Raw genomic sequence first — 17,800 nt, forward strand, 5'->3', positions numbered from 1 at the left:
AACCTGATTTTTAAGATTATCTCTGGACAACTGAACAATCTCTTCCTTACACTACATAATTACTGCGAGATTAGGGAATGTGTAATTATGTTTGATCACACGAGTTTGAGGAGTTTCTGGTACCGAGAGGAACTCTTGCAGGCACAGCTCTGCGGTCGATCCAGAAGGACACCCAGGACAGCATGACCATCAGCGTCGCCGGGAAGTACGTCTGCAGCAGGAAGAAGAAGATGTGTCGCCGAAGAGTGAAGTGTATGTAGAGCCGATTATACCAGCCTGGAAAAGACAGATGTAGATTAAAGACGATGATACGGCAGTGTTCACAGGCCAGTTTGTACAGTATTATTAAAGTTACTCAAAGAAACGGCCAGATCATGTCATTCCTGTTCACTCAGCGCTACACTCCACAAGACTTCGCGAATGGTGTAGGACTTTGCCAGACATTTGCCCCTGTTATGTTATGTTAAAGGTTTCTAATTATGTTTTAAATGTCTCCTACAATAGGTTTACATGCATCCAAGCCTAAAAAAAACTTGAATTTTCTCATAATATCAGCTGCACCTTCAGCTCTTCCTCACGGTGTCTGAAACTGTTCGATCAAGGATTCAGTCTCTCTAAATCCCGCCTCTCAGAGAGCCTGCTCTGCTCTGATTGGTCAGATGGCCCCCCAGTCTGTTGTGATTGGTCTGCTCTGATTGGTCAGATGGCCCCCCAGTCTGTTGTGATTGGTCTGCTCTGATTGGTCACATGGTCCAGTCTGTTGTGATTGGTCTGCTCTGATTGGTCAGGTGGCCTAGTCTGTTTTGTTTGGTCAGATACCAAATGCACATTAGCATATCTGAATCTCAGCACTTGATACACAGTGATACGATCAGTAACGATGGCATGGGTTTTACCGTATTAATCTCATCAAAGTGGATTTGCTTTGGCAGCAGAAAATAGCATCTTTTTGACATGAACAACACGAACCAAACTCTTCCATTCTCTGCAACATTCCAGTCTCTATTACATACTACATGAAAGGTAATATTTAAAAAAAGCATAACTGGGTCACTTTAATATGGAGTAGCTTACATTTTAGACAGAATACAGTAATTTTGTGTTTGCACCACCAGTGAAAATAGTTCCAAATGAATGATTAAAATCCAAATATTGAAGAACTCTGACAACAATCGGGAAAAGCACAGCGATAAGTGTGCCAACAAAAGCATAGTTCTGAAATCATGCGTATTTAACCACATATGTACCCAGCTAACAAAATATTTTTCATTCTCACCAACAGCGAGCAGAGAGTCTGCTGAAGTCATGTTGATGCAGATCCGCGCGCCGTTGTTGAATGAACGAGCTAAACTAAGCAGAAGTCACTTTGCTTCTCTAGTAAATTTAATTTGATTTAAGAATGTTTAGATATTTGCCCTGGAAAAAAAGCAAAGTAGGAAGATAACTTTGGCAGTGTTCAGAGAGCTGAATGATGCTAACCTGCCAAGCTCAAGGATATCAGCTATGAGGGAGCATGAGCGCTGTTACCTGTGCTGCTGTAGAACGCAAGTTTAGTTGTGGTGTGGAACTTCTGGATGAGAAACTGGGAAAGAGAAATCCTGTCGTCTGTGTTCAACGACTCGTTGCCCTTCTTCCAGTAAAGCATGAGATCGTCATCAGTGTACGCATCTGAGAAAACACCACATGTGCTCCACATCATCACATTAACAGGCACATCTCCAATCCTTCAGTTCAACGACACCACATTCACATGGACGTAAGATGGAGAAATGTGTGTGTGTGTGTGTGTGTACATACAGCTCTCGATCTCTAGTGAGCACGTCTGTGTGTCCAGTGGAAATCGACTCAGGTCCATGTTACACATGGCAGTGACGGTCACTCTGCAACGACACACGAGACATCGAGGGTTAGTCACACAGGCGACGCACAGGATTCATGACGTCCTCCAGCGGCATCGGAAGCGGAACGGACCAGCTCATCTTCTGTTATTTCCACGTTTCATGTTTAAATATCATGTTATGGAAGAGTTGTGCTACTGCTTTAGTAATGGCCGCTAGTTTGCCCACAACAAAACCAAACCGCTAACAATAACATAACTCTCACATGACTGACAATATGGAGATTCATTTTAATGAAACGGTCCTGATGGAAATCTTTGTCAGTTCAGTTGTTAACATTTGTAACATTGTTGGTTTTTATGTATTTGACTATTTTCTTCTTCAAAGAAACGTATGTATAGGCCCAGAAATACTTCAAGAACAAACTGGTGTGACGTCATTTCAAACAAAACCAGGCCAAATCAAAGTTTGTTTGGAGTTTGAAACAGCTCGTCAAAGTCAACTATCTGGTTAGTTCGTTCCGGCTGGTAAACACCTCTGATCTCCCATTGGTCAGTGATGATGATGTAACAGGTGGGTGTGGCTCTGAGGCTCCGCCTCTCTGAGGTGTAAATCTTCTCCGGTTCATTTCTTCCGTTCAGACGCGAGTGAAAACATGAACACACTGAGAGCCGCTTTATAGCAGAAACTGAAGCTGTGATTCCAATCGAAAGCGACACTTAAAGAAATCCACTGTATAAAGTGTTATATATATAAACATGACTGTAGATCTGAATCTCAGAGCAAACATATCCACATCTCTATGATCAGATGCTTTCTGAACTGCTGTTTTCTCTGTTTATTCTGTTATTGAGAGGAAAGTGCAGCACATATTTACACATTCATCTAAACAGGTATATCACTGCAAATGTATTTCAAACTCTCGCCCTGTAGCAAAGAACGAATCAAATTAACTTCACCTTGAGTACATTGGGCCTTAATTGTTGCATTTTAAGAGTTCTATAGCAGTCTATTTTGTATTGTTTATGGTCATATTGAATAGTTTGAGCTGTATTGTCATTAGTCATAAGATTGTCATTTTCCACCGCCTATTTTGAATTTTGGGATATCATATAAAAAATGCTGGATGGAAACTTCAAGATGTGCATAGTTTCTAAAAATGTGGATATGCGCTCAATTGAGGCGGATTATTTTTTATTCGACAAGAAGACACTCACATAAACTACGATGGAAACACATTTACTGAATAAATCCCTAAAAATAACCTCATGTGACTTTGCCCCAGCAGAGGCTGTGATTGGATGAATGGACTAACCAGCCGACCAATGGCATCGCAGCACCTCAAATGTTGGTTTGGTGGTTCTGGATCTGAATGATTTGGTTTGATTCCCTCCTGAAGCGTCTCACACGAGTGTGTTCCCGAACACAAGAGAACACGACAGCGTTTACTGTGTTTCGTCTGACGCTCGGAGACACACTCGTTTATGATGGAGGGAAAAAACGCCCGATTGCAGAAACTTACACTTTTATTACTGATATTTTGAGCCAATTTCCCAGGAAGTGACCATTTTAATCTCCTGAACACATGGGATGGAAACGCTGCTTTATTCTCAAATGTTTTATGCCGTATTCTAATTGTAAGTTAAATTCAGGAGTGAGATGATTAGAGAGGCTCATTAACGTCTGGTTTGGGACAGGTTCACCTCAGACTGTAGAGGACGTTGCCGTCTGGATGCACTCGTAACATCACGTTGTCCGTGGTTGTGTCGTGGATGAAAGATCTTTTGGAATGAACGAAGAACATGTCGGGCACCCAGATCTTCTTCACCAGCCGGCTGTCGAACGTCATGCTTTGGTTGTTGGTGCTCGGGAAGGACAAGCGCTCGTCTTTCCAGTAATGCCTCAGATACAGTGTCATCGTAAAATCCTGATGGGAAACATCAGATGTTGGATATACTGAGCTTTTAACACAGAAACATCTGAACCAGTTCAAGTGAGGCACGGGACAATTACGTACAACACAAAGCAATATGAATACTGACATCAGTGTTACATTTAATGATTAATAACCACAGTACTGTACTGTAGGAAACATTCATCAGCACTTTCCACACGACTCATCCAAACACAACTATCCCTTTGATTCAAGTATAGTACAGTAACAGTAACAGTATAGTATAGTACAGTAACAGTATAGTAAAGTATAGTATAGTAACATTCCCAAGTACTGGTGGACAGTAACATACAGTAGTGTCCAAAAGTGATGCCTGGCCGAGGAATATTCACATCTTCACCCTATTCAAATATTAATAAAAACTGGTCAAATATTTTGAAGTCATATTGCGTAGTTGAGCTTGGAGTCGATTGTTTTATTTATAATAATAATGCAATGAAACATGCCAAATTGTGCAACAAAGGAATCATGAACAAATGCAACAACAAGAGAGTACCGGCGAAATATTAATAACTGATTATGCCGTATGTAATGTAATGTATGCTTTTTCCTGTAGCTGTAGTTTGACTTTTTTTGACAAATAATTTTGTCAGATAAATACTTTCACTAAGTTCAGTGTTTTGTTCTTCACTCATATTTAAAATATAAAAAAAAAAATGGAATATTTTCCTCATATGTTGATGGTTTAGTCAAACCCCCCTCCGGACATCACTTTTGGCCATTACTGTATAATAACCCTTAATAACCCTTATTAGTACTTTACCTCAAGAGCTAGATTTGTGTAATAATAATAATAACACTTATGAGGTGCTCTTAATTAACACTCACCATGTCGACCTCAGAGATGGTGTCGAGACTTTCCACCTGAACATCCACACCTACTGGAATCGGAGGTCCTGTCGAACAGAAAACAGAAAATCGTTTTTTTATTGATAATAATGAAAGGATGTCATTATCATAAAATATATTTGATTCTAGAAAATATGTCCCGGGTGCCTCCAGTAATGCGGTGTGTGTGAGCAGACGGGATTTAGCGCCGCTGTGTTTGTGGCCTATTTTAGCTCAGGGACACGAGCGCTCACATGCAAGTGGGTCACGAGTGATCACAGAGAAGCCGACAGACTCTGTTTTCCTTTTCCTCAGTGCCAGAATATTCTACACATGACAAGCCAAAGCCAACGAGTTCTTCAGAAGTATTGTAGTGTTACGAGTTATGAAACGGATGCAGTAGAGAGTAAAACGGTACTTTAACATGTTTCTCAAAGGGGATGAAAAAATTATAACAATGAACTAAAGTCTCTGCCAATTGCATATATGTGTGTCTAGTGTTTTACACTACAAAAATGATGTTCTTCCTCAGTATTTCTCTCTCGTTTTCCAACATAAATATCTAAACATTCTTAAATCAAGATACATTTACTGGAGAAGCAACATGACTGAAGATATTAAGTCTTGTTTACTGAAAAATTCATCAAAATGAAGTGAGTTTGTGCTTAAAACAAGAACAATTATCTGCCAGTGGGGTCAGAAAAATAATCTTAATTCAAAGTGAAAACATTTTACATTTTCAGTAAACAAGACTTGAATCAAATCAAATGTATATTGATTTAAGAATGTTTAGATATTTATACTGGAAAACAAGACAGAAACACTGAGGAAGAACATCATTTCAGAGTAGAAGGTTAGACTGCATAACATGGACTAAATAATTAAAACCATCCATAAATACAAAACATAAGTATTAACCACGAATCCATGAGCAACACAAATTCCAGCATGAGCGATACAGTGACTTACGAGTGACTTACGAGACTTCGTCTTACGAGCGCGTGTTTGTGTGCGGATATCTCAGATGTATCTGGATATTATACACAGCTCATGCTCACCTCCAAACGCTGGTCTCATTGTAAAATCATGGTCATCTATCCTCAACAGCTGCTCTGATTTGGTCATAGGAGACTTTGTCATGTCTGGACTTCTTCTGAAGATCGGGCTAAAATGATGATAAGAGTAAAACTATTAGACAACGCTATGAGCTGAAGCACTGTCAAAATCAACATCTGACAGGGAAGGCTCACAGAACATTGGCTAATTCAGAAAACATTCAGAAATAACATTTTCGTAACTGTAATGGGAACATTAGAAAAACTTTCTCAGGTCATATTGTTTTAGTATTGCTGCCACATCTAACAGAAAAGTACATAAAGGCCACAAAAATGTTTTTTTTGTCACTTATGGCAATGATAGATTATGATCTTTTTTTATCCAGAGACAAAATGCATTTCTCATTCCAGTGTACTCCGTAAAGCCATTTAAAAATATCTAGCATAACGCAAGAAGTCATTTAAACAGAAATACTAACAAAAGACTGTAAGAGCACAATACAAATCTGTATTGAATGATACTGCACCTGCCAGACTTGTGGCTTCCTCCATCCACTCGTGTTGTTTCTCTCCGTAATCTGTGAGGGAAAAGAATGAAATGAAATTCTGCCATATCAACAGAAACTGCAATGATTCAGCAGCGTGGATGCAGACAACATGATCTAATGTGCACTGAGCAAAGAGCACTGTGCTGGCATTGCTCACATTTTAAAAACAGTACTTACAACAGTTATACAGTACTTACGTGGCTACATTTTATCTTTGGCTTACAAGTATCTGTACAAGTATTTTTATTTTGGGAAACTTTTACCTTTACATTACTACATTCCAAACCATAATACTTTTTACTCCACTACATTTCATAAAAACATGTCGTTATTCTCGTTATCTTGTCTCAGGTTACGACTGTAACCAGTGTTCCCTGAGAAGGAAACAAGACACTGCGTTTAGAGATGGTGCTATGGGGAACACCTCTGCTTGACTGCGTCTGAAGCATGTGAGCAACCAGTAGCGGTTTTAGGCACGGGCGAACCGGGCAATCGCCCGGGGCGGCATTTTTGAGGGGGCGGCACCGCCGGCACGAGCAGAAAAAAAAATACAAATCTGCGCCGCGAAGCGGTTTTCTATTATCTATAATTTCACTGTGTGGGGAATTGCCAAATTTGCGCCCCTGCTTGCTGAGAAGATGCCGTGCACAGAAGCTGTTTGTTTGAGAAGGGGAAAGGGGAGGGGGCGCGGAGGCGCGGGCGCGGATGACAGTTCACCTCTGGGTCTCTCCCAAATGGAACGGACAAGGGGGGGGATCCATATAGTTATCGAAGTTATCAGTCACACCTCGACTTTCTTCCAGATAACGCACATTTCATTCATAATATTATAAATACGGGCCTCTATATTTCCTGCACATTTTTGTTTTTCTGAATGGTCTGAATGGCTAATAAAAATAGGTAATACAAAACGATTACTTGGTCACCACCACCAAGGTGAATTGGTTTAGTCTTGACTTCTGGTCGTGACTCGTGAGCGTGAGTGACAGTTATGGGGGATCCGATCAGGGGATCTGTTGATTGTCGATGTCGAGTGCCAAATAAGAGATGGACAAGAAAGGTCAAAGCCATCAGGTGCCCAGTTTAGAAACGAGCGAAAGATAAAGGTATGCAGTGCAACTATGTTTACTCTATATGATTACGGTATACGAAAACTCTTATTTGTTAGCCTTTTTTCTATGATTCTTGCTATGCTTAACAATAATTCGTTTTTAACTCAAACACGAGATCTAATTTCACCATAATATTGTTCTTTGCAACAAAACTGTTGCAAGTTCAGTTATTACACTGCAAAAATGCTTTTCTTACTTAGTATTTTTGTATTGTTTCCAGTCCAAATATCAAACATTTCTTAAATAAAGATGCATAACGTTATTTTACTAAAGTAGTAAAATTACATAAGATATTAAGTCTTGTTTTCTGGGGAAATAAATAAAAATTGAGTTTTTGCTTAAAACAAGCAAAACATTATCTGCCAATGGGGTAACAATAATGATATTTGGGGGGGGAAGGGGGGCGCTCGAAAGGGGTGCTGCGTCACCCCGTGACGTGTGACGGTGTACCGCGGAGGCTATAAGGGTTACCCGGAACAAAGCAGCGTCAGCTTCTGATTGGCTGAAGCAAGCCGCTCACGTACCAAGTATGGTAAAGGGACACAGCATCTCATTCCCTTCTCAGAGAACAATGGTTACAGTAGTAACCTGAGAATGTTCCCTTTCAGGGAACTGGCGCTGTGCCCAAAGATGATGCTATGGGGAACGAAATGCCCACTGCGCCATACTGACAAGTGTCCTGGTGTGAAGCTGTGTAGGCACAAACTCAGGACGAGAGAGCCTAGAGTAGAAGGCAGGTCCAGACTGTAAAACTGTATAAATGTGTGCGGGAAAGACCAGCCCGCAGCATCACAGACTTCTTGGAGAGAGACCCCCGATAATAAAGCTTTCGAAGTGGCCACACTCCTGGTAGAATGGGCTCTTACCCACAGAGGCGAGGGCAGGTTGTGTGCATCATAAGCAACCGAAACCACTTCAAAAGTCCATTTACGAATGGTCTGCTTATTGCGTGTCCGGTTGCAGATTGTGCCGGAGTTTATGCTGAATTTAGTGCAAATTCGTTTTGTTTACGAATTAGAGGCTTTGCAGTTGTTATGTTAAATATTTTATTTTGGATCTTTTCATTGTGATTATATTGGCTGGGTTTATACAAGTTTATAAAATTAAAAGGATATCTTTGCTTGGTGCATTTGGAAACAAAGCTTGTCTATTTCTAAATGTAATCGCGTGCATCTCTAATGATTATATTGTCCATGTGTTAAAAAAAAACATGGATTAAACACACTCACAACAGACACACCCCAAAGCGGAGGTGTCATAGCGTTGACAGCGGCACTGCTGCTGTAGTGGACACGCACTGTCAGACTTCCACCATCGGAAGGTTCTCTGAACATAAATCTCAAGAGCTCTCACAGGGCAAGTAAGTTCAGCCTCTCTTGGTCCACTGATACAAAAGCAGGAGGATGGAAGGCCTGCAGAATTGTAGAACGTGCAGTGTTCGATGGTACATTAGGCATGTATCCCAGTCTAGGGTGAAGAACAACCTTCAAAGCTCAAACTCTAAGCAGGAGGAGGCAACTGACAGGGCCTGAAAATTTCCTACCCTCTTAAGAGAAGTGATAGCCAACAAGATCGCCATCTTCAAAGAGAGAAATGTCTCAGAGAAAGAGTCTATATGTCTGAAGGACCTTTATCACTGTAAATCGAGATAGGGGATCTGTAAATCCCCTATGGACAGGTGTTGAAAATTAGCACATGTGCTATAACACTTTAAACAATGCATCTGGTTCGTCCAATGTTATTGCTATGTCCATATTAAATAAATAAATTTAAAAAAAAATCTGATTTGAAACAATCTGTGTTGTAAAAAGCGCTTAATAAATAAAGGTGACATGACTTGTCTTGACTGAGGGTACCAGGGACAACCGCTCTAAAACCACGGTCAAATCCCAGGCCAGGACTCTCTCATGAACCCCAGGCCTCATCCTCAGAGTGCCACGAAGGAAACAAGTTACCAACTAATGTCTTCCCAAACACCCATCACCTTACGGTGCGTGGCCGTGGAGGGACATAGACCCACAGAGAAACGATCCTGGAGGAACTCCAGCTCTAACTGGTGAAGAATCTTCACTTTAGGGTGTAAAGTTTCTGTATATTAGTAAAGAGAGACCAGCATTCAGGAGCTGATCCCCCTCAGACCCACAATTTCCACATCTCTGGACAGGGGTGATGTTTTGTGACTCGGCTTTTGACAGAAGGTCCCTCCTGGGCAGAACTGGATTACGAGGAGTAGACTGACACCATTCTGGCAAACTCTCTCTAGAACTGGCCGAGGCTACGTCTGAACCATGGCAATAGTCCAAGAAGAGTCCAATGGCATCAGTCCAAGAAGAGTCCAATGGCATTAGTCCAAGAAGAATCCAATGACGTCCAGTCCAAGAAGAGTCCAATGGCATTAGTCCAAGAAGAATCCAATGGCATCCAGTCCAAGAAGAGTCCAATGGCATCCAGTCCAAGAAGAGTTCAATGGCATCTAGCCCAAGAAGAGTCCAATGGCATGAGTCCAAGAAGAGTCCAATGGCATGAGTCCAAGAAGAATCCAATGGCAACAGTCCAAGAAGAGTCCAATGGCATCAGTCCAAGAATAGTCCAATGGCATCAGTCCAAGAAGAGTCCAATGGCATCCAGTCCAAGAAGAGTCCAATGGCATCCAGTCCAAGAAGAGTCCAATGGCATCAGTCCAAGAAGAGTCCAATGGTGTCCAGTCCAAGAAGAGTGTTGTTGATGTTGATGCTGAAGCAGCCCCGGGGCCTGTACTGGGAATGGCAGGGAATAAAGGCTGCCGACTGTCTCTTTGCCTCCTGAAACCTCTCGATGACCAAGCTTACAGGCCAGCGGAGACACTGGGGTGTCGAGGATGAAGGGTTTGTCCCTCTCCTTGATGCCAGACAGATTAAGTCAAAGGTGTCTCTCCATTGCCACCAGGGCTGACATTGAGGTCCATGGCCCGACGTAGCTCTTTATCAGACCCGACCCCTCCACCTTTGTCCAGGTTTAATAGCAGTTTGGCTTGGTATTCCTGCAAGATTGCCATCATATTCAGGCAAGCACCCGCCTGACCTGCCGCCATACATGCCTTGCTCACCAGGGATGATGTATTTCTGCACAATTCGGTGGACAAGGTGTATTTGTGTATTACTGTCTGAATGGGGAATGGTTTTAGGTAAAAACTAGGGGTGTAACGATACACGTATTCGTATTGAACTGTTCGTTGGACCATTTTTCCTGCCGACCCAAATTTCGTTATTTCAAATGTAGGCGCGTTGTGCGTGGCAAGCGCGCTCATAATGTAAGAGATGCCGGCGCGACCACAAGATTGCCCAATATCAATTGGCAAACGTAATGCAAGCGGAACAAAACTGCTCGTTATTGTGTGGTTGAAGGACCGTTTATCAGTTTGGACCAGTGCAGCACGAGCCGACCGTGATCATGCGACACTGTTACTACACAGCGCTAATAAGAGATCCAGTAAAGAAAGCATTTGAATTCTCCACAGAAGTAATAACATCGCTGCAAGATCTAGTGAAAAACATTCACATTTCTCCGTTATTAACGGATCAAACAACGCGTGGAAACCAGGAAGAAACATTGTGCCATGAATGAACTATCCAGTGTCCACAGATCAGCAACATTCACCATGGATTTACTGTAGTAACACTAATTGCAACCATGGAAGTTTGGCAGGAATAGTAGCCTATAATGCCTTCAAGTAACATTATGTCGGTTTTATTTTGACATTATGAATATAATTGCTGCCCTCAAATGTTAATCTGAACTAAAATAAACCTTTGTTTATAACTACTACAATATTAAATAAAAAAAATTCCAAGGAGCTGTTTTGTTTTATATGCTCCTAAGAAGAGTCAATTATAGCTCTAGAATTGCTCAAAGAAAAAAAAAAATCATACTTTATGATGTTAGTTTTAATAAAAAAAAAATTTAAATCAAGGAAATTTCTCTGGCATTTTTCCTTTCTTCTTGCTGTATCAAAAACGTACCGAACCGAACCGTGACACAAGTGTATCGCATCGAACCGAACCGTGAATTTTGTGAACCGTTACACCCCTAGTAAAAACTAAACATAACATTAAAATAAAGCAAATTAATGCCCATGCATCTTCCCTGCTGCCGTAGCAGTTTCAAATAAAACTAGTATGTTTGCAACACATTTTTCCCTATGTGACATCTGTTTTTTTATTCTATGTTTAGATTTGTCAACACACATTTACACACATTATGTTTTTCCTCATTTCTATATAATATGTAGTGTATTTTGTTATTTTCAGTTTGCATACTTTAATTATCAGTAGTAGTTATCAGTGTTTGTCTGTAGGTTGAGGAGTTTATGAGTTTTGGTTATAAAATAAAAGTTTTCTTACTTGCAGATATTGCTTACTTGGAAATAATTCATAATGATGTCAGACTGAGCTGTAACCTATTTAAGCTCTATCTGTGTGTCTAGTGCATTACATAGGCTACAGTACATGTATATTGAGCAGTGCGATGCAGTATATAAAATTACAAAATAAATAAACATTCATCTATCAGTACTTTTTACTTTTAATACTTAAGTAGGCCTACATAAAAAAAAAACGTTAAAAAAAATTGAAAAAGTAAAATTGAAAAGGAGTACTTAAGGCTTTTACCGGAGTTTTATTTTATTAGGTTGATGTACTCTGTCCACCATTGTATTTAAAAAATGAGCACAGGGATGTTTGTGTTGCATTTCATTATTGTACATTTGTGATTGCAGCCATTTGAGCTTTTTCAATCAATTCCAGCTTGTGTTGTACTGCATAATTTCCTCATATGCATCACATGCATCTGAGCTATTTCTGAAGCATCTTTGTTTTCAGCTCAAATCAAGCGCATCATCCTCGTCGTCATGTGCAAACAACAGATGAAGAACAGAGCAGCAGAAGCAGACCGTGATGTGTAACGAATGTCACTGTTTGAGAGAGAGAGAGAGAGAGAGAGAGAGAGAGAGAGAGAGAGAGAGAGAGAGGGGCAGCGCTCGCTCACCAGCAGCTGGTTAATAATCCTCTCGGCAGAAATCCTCTCTGTTCCCCAGAACAAACCAGCATCTCCTCCACTGCCACGACACAACACTGATCATCTGCCATCAGCTGTTCCTGCTTCAAATGCTGCAGGGACATCACGCCCCTCCTGAGGTTTTAACGCTTAAAACATGATCAAATATCTGCCAGTGGAGTCAGCAGCCATATCACCCTGAAGCCCAAGACTGGTTTCCCACTGAAGCCCAAGACTAGTTTCCCAATGAAGCCCAAGACTGGTTTCCCACTGAAGCCCAAGCTAGTTTCCCACTGAAGCCCAAGACTGGTTTCCCAATGAAGCCCAAGACTAGTTTCCCACTGAAGCCCAAGACTGGTTTCACACTGAAACCCAAAACTGGTTTCCCACTGAAGCCCAAGACTAGTTTCCCACTGAAGCCCAAGACTGGTTTCACACTGAAACCCAAGACTGGTTTCACCCTGTAGCCCAAGACTGGTTTCACACTGAAGCCCAAGACTGGTTTCCCACTGAAGCCCAAGACTGGTTTCCCAATGAAGCCCAAGACTGGTTTCACCCTGTAGCCCAAGAATGGTTTCACACTGAAGCCCAAGACTGGTTTCCCACTGAAGCCCAAGACTGGTTTCCCAATGAAGCCCAAGACTGGTTTCCCACTGAAACCCAAGACTGGTTTCTCACTGAAGCCCAATAATGGTTTCCCACTGAAGCCCAAGACTAGTTTCACACTGAAGCCCAAGACTGGTTTCCCAATGAAGCCCAAGACTGGTTTCCCACTGAAGCCCAAGTATGGTTTCCCACTGAAGCCCAAGACTAGTTTCACACTGAAGCCCAAGACTGGTTTCACACTGAAGCCCAAGACTGGTTTCCCACTGAAGCCCAAGACTGGTTTCCCAATGAAGTCCAAGACTGGTTTCCCACTGAAACCCAAGACTGGTTTCCCACTGAAGCCCAAGAATGGTTTCCCACTGAAGCCCAAGACTAGTTTCACACTGAAACCCAAGACTGGTTTCCCAATGAAGCCCAAGACTGGTTTCCCACTGAAACCCAAGACTGGTTTCCCAATGAAGCCCAAGACTGGTTTCCCACTGAAGCCCAAGACTGGTTTCCCACTGAAGCCCAAGACTGGTTTCCCACTGAAGCCCAAGACTGGTTTCCCACTGAAACCCAAGACTGGTTTCACACTGAAGCCCATGACTGGTTTCCCACTGAAGCCCAAGACTGGTTTCCCACTGAAGCCCAAGACTGGTTTCCCACTGAATCCCAAGACTGGTTTCACACTGAATCCCAAGACTGGTTTCCCACTGAAGCCCAAGACTGGTTTCCCACTGAAGCCCAAGACTGGTTTACCACTGAATCCCAAGACTGGTTTCACACTGAAGCCCAAGACTGGTTTCCCACTGAAGCCCAAGACTGGTTTCACCCTGTAGCCCAAGACTGGTTTCCCACTGAAGCCCAAGACTGGTTTCACCCTGAAGCCCAAGACTGGTTTCACACTGAAGCCCAAGACTGGTTTCCCACTGAAGCCCAAGACTGGTTTCCCACTGTAGCCCAAGACTGGTTTCACACTGAAGCCCAAGACTGGTTTCTCACTGAAGCCCAAGACTGGTTTCACCCTGTAGCCCAAGACTGGTTTCCCACTGAAGCCCAAGACTGGTTTCACCCTGTAGCCCAAGACTGGTTTCCCACTGAAGCCCAAGACTGGTTTCACCCTGTAGCCCAAGACTGGTTTCACACTGAAGCCCAAGACTGGTTTCCCACTGAAGCCCAAGACTGGTTTCCCACTGAAGCCCAAGACTGGTTTCCCACTGAAGCTAAGCAGGGCTGAGTCTGGTGAGTCCCTGGATGGGAGGCTCCTGGGGAAACTGTTGGTGAGGCCAGTAGGGGGCGCTGTTCACCCTGTGTTCTGTGTGGGTCCTAATGCCCCAGTAAAGTGACAGGGACACTATACTGTAACAAACACCGTCCTTCAGATGAGACATTAAACAACGTCCTGACTCTCTGTGGTCATTAGAAATCCCAGGATGTCCTTCGGAAAAGAGTAGGGGTGTAACCCCGGTGTCCTGGACAAACTTGCCCAGTGTCTCTTATCCATCATCATCCTAATCATCCCCATATACACTGATCATCACTCTCTCTCTCCACCATCAGCTGGTGTGTGTGTGTGTGTGTGTGTGTGTGTGTGTGTGTGTGTGTGTGTGTGTGTGTGTGTGTGTGTTCTGCCGTCGCATCATCCAGTGGAGCTGCACATCGGTGGAGGTTGAGGAGATTCTCCTCTTCCATATGTGAAGAGCTTCGAGAAACCAGAAAAGCCCTGTATAAATAACTGAACCCACTGTCTCCACTCGATCCCTATTCCCTGAATACTGAACAGCTGGGATCTTGGACTTTGTTTCCCAGAATCCTCGGTACAGGCTCATAATGAGCTCCTGCTGTCATTGCCTTTGGACTATTTATACACCCTGTGTTCTCTCGTTTGTTGTGAAGTATTGTTTTGCTGTTGCTACAATCCTGAGCCTGTTGATGTTTAGACTGCTTGCCTGCCTCTGACCTGTTTGCCTGCCTTGGACTATTGTTATGCTTTGGACTACATTTGCGGATTATCCTGTCACCGACGACTGCCTGTGAACTACGAACTGTTATTTGTCACTGGCCTTCGGATTGGCTGTTTTGGATTCCCTGCTGATGATCTCTGCAGAGATAAACACTGCTCACTGATCGAGAACCTACTGACTCTGAGCCTGCATTCTCACACAAATTATTATTTAAAAAAAAAAAAAAAAAAAAAAAAAAAAAAAACTGACCCCACTGGCAGATATTTGTTCTTGATTTAAGCACAAACTCACTTTATTTTGATGCATTTTTTAGTAAACAGTAATATCTGTCATTTTGCTTCTCCAGTAAATATATCTTGATTAAAGAATGTTTAGATATTTGAAAATAATACTTTTGTTGCAGTGCATAAAGAACATGAAACTTTTAGAAGAAATGGTTCTGTCAGTTGCTTCATACACAGAACCTCATGTAGAACCTCATGTAGAATCTTTTAGATCCTAACCTTTTCCCATCATGGGATCATTTTATGGATTTAGTTTTAATTAACTAATTTTGTTTTTAATAAATTTTTTATTTTAAATACATTTTAAGCAGCTTGTAAACATACATTATCACTAGAAAAAAAAAAAATTATCTGTTAAACATTACTAGTATTCAAACATGTAAGATATTTCTCCTTATATAGAACGATTTTGGCATAAACTGAGACAAGAACCCTAGAGTTCTATATGGCACAGCACTGAACATGTTCCTCTGCACAAAAGGTTCTTTAGAATATTAAAATGTTCTTTGCATTGAGAAAAAAAGGTTGTTTTAAGAGCTGATCACTGAGAGGATCTTTGCGGAGCTAAACGCTTCTTCTGCATCGCGGTGGAAAGCCCTGTTTCTGGAACCTGTGTGTGTAAAGCGAGACACGTTTGACCGAGATGAGGATGATGCTCGAGGCTTTTCCATCAAGCCGAGTTAAAACGCTTACAGCCACTGAACTAGATAATGATCACTGATGAGAAACTGCCAGGAGATCACCATATGCTGTCTGATTACTCATCTTAAGGCATGATGCCTTTAACCAGAGGGTGAAACCCGAGCTTCAGACACCGATATGAAATCCCGCCTTGCACTGGCAGAACATTTCACATGCACAAAGATAAAAGTATAAACATCAGCACTTCATGAGAAACATCTGCATTTAAAACGACAATATATCATAATTTTCTATGTTATGCCTGATGATGGGAGAAAGTATAAAGCGTTTTGGAAAGCAGTCGAAAGATCTGCATTTGAGACGACAATAGCACATCCTCATGCTCTGTGTTCTGCCTGATGATGGGAGAGAGCTCGAGCCTCTTGAGTCTCCGCATGATTACCTGCTCTGCTTGTAGGGGTCTGGTCTGTGTGGTCTCCGGTGGGTCGATCTCCCGGCGGCTCCCAGCACACACACACACATGAACACGAGCACCGTCTCCAGCTGCATGCTGCACATCTTCAGCGCTCACATTCCCCTCAGCGCTTCGCCTGCGGACATCGCCTCGCAACATCACACACACATTAATCTCCACGCTGGGAAAAGCAATTTTGACTAAACCCATAAATCCCTGAGCGTCAGATGGCACAGATTCGCTCTCTCGCCATGAGAACCAATTCTCCTAATGACACTGTGCTCTGCTTTACTGTGGCGGGGTCAGTGTGAGGAGGCTGAGAGAGAGAGAGAGAGAGATGGACAGACAGACAGACAGACAGACAGACAGACAGATAGACAGACAGACAGACAGACAGATAGACAGACAGACAGACGGATAGACAGACAGACAGACGGATAGATAGACAGACAGACGGATAGATAGACAGACAGACAGATAGACAGACAGACAGACAGACAGACGGATAGATAGACAGACAGACAGACAGACAGATAGACAGACAGACAGACAGACAGACGGACAGACAGACAGACAGACAGACGGATGAGAGAGACTGTGTACATCTGCATCCAGTTGACAATCCCTGGTTCCCTGAACATTCCCAGAACAGACATGCTAAGAATAAGTTCTGTAGAACCGTAAAGGGTTCCATATGTAGAACCTTTTAGAGGTTCATATGCACTGTAAAATCGAATGAGTTGAACTTACTTAAAGAGGCTACATGCAATTTTCTGAAATGTAAACTCGCGACTGACACCTGTGGCCAAAAAACGGAACTGCTCTTCCTTTCTGCTCGCTCTCGTACGTGCACACTTCACAAGTCATCCGCTGCAAAGAAGTCAACATTATGTTTACAGAGGTAAGAACAGTCAAATACATATATTGTTTGAGAAACTAAGTTTGTTTGCTGACTAGCGGTGGTGGCAGAGTGATCTGAAACGTTTAACATGAGCTTGACGTCACATCCGCAGACAGCGCGCGGAAATCCGACCCGACAGAAAATAGAAAAAATAGGATACAGGCTTATAGGTGCACCCACTGTGAGCTGACAAGGTGTCAGTATGCTCATCAGGAGATGTTTGAGTCATATATGGTAAAATAAAAAGGCTATTGTTACGTTTATTTTGGGGAAAAAGTTGCATATAGCCTCTTTAAAAAAAGCATGCAAACTGATTGCCTTAAAAAAAAACAAGTAAAGTGAAATAGGAATAGTATGTGGTACTGACAAATGCTTAGTATAGTTCACTTACACAAGAGGTCTAGTAACTAAAAAAGAACTGTAGAGAGTACTTGTTAATTTACTTTAAATAAAATATAATTGTTACCATTGTTGTGTTCTGCAGGCTGAATGATGAAGTGTGTGTGACTCAAGCATGATCAACTGCAAGATTGTCACAAATACAGAGGGATTATATAAACCCAATTAAACGTTACACAAGGTGTTTAGGACATAAGTGTTA

At 42.1% G+C, this 17,800-nt stretch overlaps 1 protein-coding gene across 1 annotated transcript in view; it reads right to left on the reverse strand.

The window, feature by feature from the left end:
• LOC309479409 (gamma-aminobutyric acid receptor subunit rho-1) overlaps positions 1 to 16,497 on the reverse strand; it is a 28,584-nt gene extending 12,087 nt beyond the window's left edge. The window contains exons 1-8 of the mRNA XM_082143537.1: positions 16,287 to 16,497; positions 6,203 to 6,253; positions 5,679 to 5,785; positions 4,621 to 4,688; positions 3,542 to 3,765; positions 1,798 to 1,880; positions 1,528 to 1,668; positions 124 to 276 (exon numbers count right to left, since the gene is read on the reverse strand). Of these exons, the coding sequence (XP_081999663.1) occupies positions 124 to 276; positions 1,528 to 1,668; positions 1,798 to 1,880; positions 3,542 to 3,765; positions 4,621 to 4,688; positions 5,679 to 5,785; positions 6,203 to 6,253; positions 16,287 to 16,402 (943 nt within the window). The 5' untranslated portion in view covers positions 16,403 to 16,497. The remainder of the gene's footprint in view (positions 1 to 123; positions 277 to 1,527; positions 1,669 to 1,797; positions 1,881 to 3,541; positions 3,766 to 4,620; positions 4,689 to 5,678; positions 5,786 to 6,202; positions 6,254 to 16,286) is intronic.
• Between the last annotated feature and the right edge of the window lie 1,303 nt (positions 16,498 to 17,800).

Source organism: Leuciscus leuciscus, assembly GCF_965113295.1.
Source record: "Leuciscus leuciscus genome assembly, chromosome: 17".
Lineage (NCBI taxonomy): Eukaryota > Metazoa > Chordata > Actinopteri > Cypriniformes > Leuciscidae > Leuciscus > Leuciscus leuciscus.